The sequence below is a fragment of the Nelumbo lutea genome, chromosome 1, assembly GCF_056320005.1.
Source record: "Nelumbo lutea isolate HS-2025 chromosome 1, American lotus-T2T, whole genome shotgun sequence".
Taxonomy (NCBI): Eukaryota; Viridiplantae; Streptophyta; class Magnoliopsida; order Proteales; family Nelumbonaceae; genus Nelumbo; species Nelumbo lutea.
In genome coordinates, this window is record NC_142684.1 from 13,243,181 (window position 1) to 13,249,835 (window position 6,655).

At 38.1% G+C, this 6,655-nt stretch overlaps 1 protein-coding gene across 1 annotated transcript; it reads right to left on the reverse strand.

Moving 5' to 3' along the window:
- Nucleotides 1–4,740: 4,740 nt before the first annotated feature.
- On the reverse strand, nucleotides 4,741–6,436 carry LOC148873580 (polygalacturonase-like). Its single transcript, XM_088965911.1, has 4 exons — nucleotides 5,979–6,436; nucleotides 5,444–5,733; nucleotides 5,118–5,346; nucleotides 4,741–4,962 (listed from the first exon to the last, which is right to left on the reverse strand). Exons 1-4 carry the CDS (start codon nucleotides 6,411–6,413, stop codon nucleotides 4,741–4,743), a joined length of 1,176 nt encoding a protein of 391 aa, XP_088822037.1. The 5' UTR covers nucleotides 6,414–6,436.
- Nucleotides 6,437–6,655: the final 219 nt, after the last annotated feature.

Sequence of the window (6,655 nt, forward strand, 5' to 3'; positions counted from 1 at the left end):
CGAGAATGGCCTTAATTTGGCTTTCCCTTTCTCCATGTCTTTCCAACCCTTCTCCAAGTCAACAGTTCTTGAAGCCAACCTCTGGTTAAAAAACATAAGAAAAAAAAAAGGAAAATAAATAATGAACTTTTGCAATAGAATCCTACTAGAATCATCTTCAATGAAGACAACCCAATTAACCAACAAGGATAATATAACAAAACTATCTGTTTCTTTATTTTTATTACAAATAGCCAGAAGATGGAAAAAAGCGTAAAAGAAAATTTTGAGATAAAAAACAAATGGGCAATGGAGATGGAAAGGATCTCAAACTGGATCGGAGGGCATTTCGGTTTCTGCCAACCAGCACTCAGGAAAAAAATCCATTAGAAATCATGAAAGAGATAAGTGTCTAGAGTATGAAAAATACTGCAGGTTATCAACTGTTATCGTTAGTTTGTTCAAATATAATGACGAACTGAAGGACGAAGAAGGAGCAACTGGTATCTATTCTCGTCGATGAGATCACTGGCCGTTGGGTAGAAGATTGCAACCGGTGGAGGGAGGGGGGCTACGGTTTCCTTGCCGGAGAGAAAAGAGTCAGGGGGTAGTGGGTTTGGGCAGGAATGGAGAAGAAAAATGAAAAGCACTGAATTTGGTATCGAGGGCTAACGGAATGGAGAGCTAACGTTGTAAGTCGTAACCTGGCCTCAACTTGTGCTTTTCATCTATGTTTTCTAATAAAGTGGTTTACAATGGCAAGACTTGATCCCTATTGTGTTGTTAGCAGAGAACTGATTCCATATTTAGGGTGTTCTAATAAAACCTCCTTATTTGCATGTCTGTTAAATGCAAATAGGTGTTCAAACAGATCTGTTGCATGTTGGTGTTTGAAACAAATCTGAACAATAACCTATTCTATATCACAGATAAGAAAAAAAAAAACATAGATGAGAGGAGCCGTGACCTCTCCTCAGAAGAAACAGAATAGATAAAATAGAAATTACCATGCATATTATTGATCTTATACAAAGAAATATACAAATAAAAAGAAACAAAGAAACATAGACAGAGAAAAGGGTACCAGCAGCTGGCTGGAAAAGAGAGACACAGTCACCAAATGGGGTTTTGTTTGTTCTAGCTTTGGGAATAATACTGATCCCTAGCTAGAGAAGAACAAAACTAAAGAGAATAGAGATTCTAAATTTTCATTCAAAATAAATCCATGTAAGACTTATAGGATTTTGGTTCCCATAACTGAAACCAAAGTTTCGTAAAATTTCAGCAAAATACGAATAAGTGTACTTAGTGGTTGTAACTAGGACTATGATTCTTAAAATCTACATGATTAAGGTTGTTTCCCATCTTCAAATACATTTATTTTAATTTCATTACATTTGGGGAATGAACAATATGAATATTATAAACATAAGTGTTCAGCTATGATATTACCTGGTCTATATTTTTCTCTTTGTCTTTTGGTTTCCTTCCATGTCTCACTGAAGTGCTCCTATATTCTGCTTATAATTTGAGGGTCCGTTTGGTTCGTAGTCAGAATCGAAATCAGAATTGAAATTGGAATGGTCCATTCCCATATTCTGTTTGGTTCAAACAGCTGAAATGAGAATGAAAATTAAAATCAACAGGGATGGGATTTCATTCCCAAGGAAGGGGTAGGGAATGGCCATTCCCTCAAATAGGAGAATGCCATTCCACTAGGAATGGAAATGAGATTCCAATTCTACCCAACCAAACAGTTGAAATCGGAATAGCCCATTCGATTCCAATTTCAGACCCCTATTCCTGCAAACCAAACGGACCCTGAATTTGCAGAAACACAACTCTCCCAGAAATATTGAACTGTAGCTTCAAATTGAATTTAGAATCATTTTCATGTCGAAACCCTATGACATTATCTTGAATTAATAAAATGAAGATGAAGTCTCCCATTTCAGTAATTTCTATTTATACATGAAATAGCATTAGTTGAAGAATGTGAGCTGTTACATATTCTAACCGAACAAATATCACTGAACATGTGAATGCAGAATCATAACTTTATTGCCCAGCATAGGATATGTATGTGAACGGGGCAAAAAACAGGTAATGGACATAATCTTTTAGAAACTAGCTAGGGTTGTTAACCATATGCTTAATCGAATGGATTTGAATTCTGTTGAATCCAAAACTTCTCCATCAAGTTTGGATTGATTATTCATGGCTGCCCTAAAGGAATCCACCCAAACCCGATTTGACCTGAAAGCTTTAAATTATATATATATAATACATTTGAAAATATAAGTCATTAATTTAAGTTTGGAATTTGATTGGATAGTCATGCCACGCTATAACAGTGGATATGATCATGACTTGTACATTCAAAACAAGAACATAATCTTCAAAACGCTGATGACCAATTCATCTGATGGTTTGAAAAATCCCATTCAATTTATAAACTTGAGACTTGACTGAACTGAACCTTAGTGAACCATGTGGGGTCTCAACAAGAGTACTGTCAATGGGTCGGGCCAAGCTGATCATTGAACCAACCCACTTAACTGATTATATATATATATATATATATATATATATATATATATATATATTGAAGCCTAAAAAAACGAATTCATTAAGAGCTTAACATAATATCATCAGCAATACAATCCTCCAGGATAGAAGGAATTGAGGACCAAGTATATACATGGAGGGAATAACAAGAGCTCGACGTGCAATCTTGTGTGCCACCTTGTTTGCTGATCTAGGGGTATAAACACTAGAGCTCCAAGGAAGATTAGAACACATCGCTCTGCAATCTGCCAAAGTCTTGCGGACTTACCATGGAGGAATGAAACTCTCCTCCGACAGAGCTTGAACAATACTTAAACAATCTCCCTCAAATATTACTTCAGAGAGATGAAGCTCCAAGGAAAATTTGATGCTTTCCAGGAGAGCTGATGCTAATGTGCCAAGTGGAATGTGGACGTTAAGAATGGCATTAATTTGATTTTCTGACAGAAGATGTTGCAGCATAGACACCCTCGAGGACCTGGACCTGTTCTCTATATCAAGCATGCGAACATCACTGAATTGGTCAATTGGGATCCATGGATTATTTCATCCCTATACTTTAATAAATCAGCTCATCAACCAGAACTTTTGTTGTGATTGACGTTAGCCTCCAGAATGAAGTTCCATTTGGTAAGTATTTGGAATGTACAAAGAACTTTTAGAAGACAAAAGTCTCCAGCATAATCACATAAGTTGAGATTTATTCCTCAACGCAACATCACAGATTGCTAATCCGCTTTCTTCTTTCAATTTGGTCATTGTTGATCATCCTCTCAACTACATAATTTTTTTTTTTGTTGTTAGCAACACTCCACCAGAAATCCCTTTTCAAACCAGTGATAATTTTGGATAAGTTAGAGGGAAAAATTCTTGTGGACATAAGGTGATTAGGAATAGATGAGATTGTGCTTTTGTTCTACCTGCATGAGAGAGAGAGAGAGAGAGAGATTGGCCCTTTCACCGTATGAGAGTGGATTGTAAATGAACAATTTCATCAAGATTACTTCGTCCAAATAATAGGAGATTTGCTTCAGTTCTGGATCCACGTTGAAGTAAAGTAATGCCATCCAAGACTGTCTTTACCATGGTTTTCAAAATCAGACCAGATCGGAAAAATCGAGAATCGATTAGGTGACCGATTCTGTTTTACCCCAAAACTGTTATTTCGTCAAAAACCGTTGATTTGATCAGCAAACCGCTAACCTGGGTGATCGAACCATTTGAACCATCTAATGATTTTGGCCATTTTTCTATTTTTTAATTTTTATTTTGTTAGAATGGGCCATCTGTTCAGTTCGAATGGTCAGACCATTCGACCTGAGAACCAGACCCCTGACTGGTTCGTTGTCCGGTTCAGTTTTTAAAACCTTGATCTTTATACGCTCTCGAAAATTTCCCTGTTGGTGTTTCCCCCAGTTAGCTATATGTCTCACTATATCATCAACTTTTTCTTGAAATATGGACCATTGTGACCATCCCATGAGTTCTTTCTCTTCAGTCCAAGTGGCCTCAAAACGGAAAGGTCGCTTGTATCTTACTCGACTTACTATTTTATCAATATATAAACAATTTACTATTTGTTGAGGTTATGCTATTAACCTCAACAAATTCTAAATTGTTATTATCTTGTATACATGCCAAGTGTTATCGGGTCAGATTTAATTATTGGTTCAATTGGTTTAGGACTGGTCCACTCTGTCCCGAGCTAGAGCCGGCCCATTTACAGCTCTAAACAAGAATCATATTTTTTTGAAAATTTCAGACTATGCTTTCTTTCATCTTCTCTTCATTTGTTCATATGTCTTCTATTTACAGAAATTTACTCCTCACTGACAGCAGCCATTAGTGGTCTATTTATACATACAAACTAGGTCCAACATGTCCATAACAATACGTGGGAATTATGGATATCATTCTTTTATAAATTAGTATTAAAATTTCTATAGAAGATTACGACTATTACACTTCTATTTGAATCCCTGAAAAAGTGAAAATACAATAGAGGGCATGCAAAAGAATAATTTGAAAAAAAAAAACAAACAAATATTGGGGTTGGCTACAGACCAAACTCTCCTTCATATGATATCTTCTATTTTTTTAATTCTAATATATATATATATATATATATATATATATACATACACGTATTACATATGCATGTATACATACATTATATAGTAATATGTATTTTCCCTATAAACAACTTGATGGTTGAACCAAACCGGAAGCTGTTCCACCCACATTAGCACAAGATGATTGGGCCTTTTGGTTTTCATTATAACTGAGCTTCACATCTTCTAATGTGATCCCGGTACACGGATTCTTGGTGCTACAGTCAAATTTCACAGCGACTTGTGTAGCTGATGTTCCTTGGATGTGTTTGTATCTCACATTGCTGATTTTTACTCCTGAAGCCTGTCAAGATTTGATAGAGAGAAATGTGAATAGTGAGAACCAGGCCCAAGCCCAGACTAGCTTTCAACTAACCATTAATTACTATGTTTAACATAGTGGAGTGGGTGCCAAAGAAATAATTGTTTGCCAAAATTATCCTTATTATGAGAACGTACCTGACCAGGACAATCTTTGTTGTGAGGGCAGTAATTTTGGTCAATTATGATGGGGTTTTCGACATTCTTCATGATGGCATTTTGATAAAGGACCCCTTTTACGAATCCTTTGCTGGGTCTTCCCCACGTCTTAATCCTCAGCCCATTTTGGGTACCCGTAAAGGTAACGGTTTTAACTGTCACGTTCTGCACTCCTGCTTCATTAAGAGACCAGCCAAGGCTTCCGATGCTGCACCAAGCACCAGATCCATAGAGAATCACTCGGTCAAAACTTGCATTCCATCTCTCTCAAAGTTGAACACATCAAAGCCTGAGGTGCAACTCACCTGATGCCGTGTCCAGGTCCACATGCAATGTTCTCTATCCATACGTTCCTTGTAGCAGGGCCGATTGAGATACAGTCGTCTCCTGTCCTCATGCTTGAGCTCACAATCGCCACCCGGCTCGATGATTCTACATGAATGCCGTCGGTGTTCGGGCTGTCGCCGGGCGCCGTGATCGTCACCCCTCGGACGTGGACATTGTGGCAACCTCCGATAGTAATGTGGAACAGTTGGCTGTTTATCGATGATAATCCACTGATCACAATGTTTCTTGAGTTCACAAAGGACAGTGACTGCATATATAGACACACAAAGGATGAACAAAATCGTCAGTATCTATATATTTGAATAATTGAACCCTATTTCCTTAACGATCTCCACTGGTTAATTTTCTGTTACAATGGAACAATCAGTTTTGATTTCCAAGGAAAAAAGCTGTCATTAATTAACCCACCAGAGAAAAATTAATTCTGTGTTTGGTTTTTGATCAGATGATCTAAACGCAGAAAGAAATTTTCAAAACTCATACTTCACTTACCCTGGCTCCGACTGGGCAGCTCTTCCCTGCAGCCTTACAAGACCACAGAGAAGAGCCTTGGCCATCAAGGGTCCCTCCATAGATGAAAACTCCATTGACGCCCTGGAAGGTAATCCAGCGTTCAGAGCTACCGAGTACACGGTAGTCAGATGGGGCCAGGAGAGTCCCGTCGATACGTATCATGGTACGACTGTTGTTGCATTTGCCTCCAAAGCGGACTGCTTGGTTGAGTAAATATCTTCCCGGTGGCACATAGATCTCGGCCAGACCGACGGAGCCACAGGCCATAGCCCATGCCTTGAGGAATGCGCCGGAGGAGTCAGTTTTGCCATTGGCTTTGGCCCCATAACTGACCACGTTATATCTTGCAGCTGCTGCTGGGTAGAAGAAGAAGACGAAGAGAAGTGACAGTGGAAACGTTATGGGCTTCAACATATTAACTCAGAGAAAGAGATAGAGATGAGGAGGGTTGTACCAGAGAGAAATGGGAATTGATGGGATGGGAGAAGTTACAGCAGTTTGGGATATTTATAGGATCTAAATAAGAAGTGGGTCCAAATGTCCATTCCAAAGCAGAGAAAACCGCTGAAAAGTGAAAACTAGATTTAATTTAATTTACTAAAATCTTGATAAACTGTTCAGTAAGGAACAAGGCCTTCATTTTATCCATCCGTTCC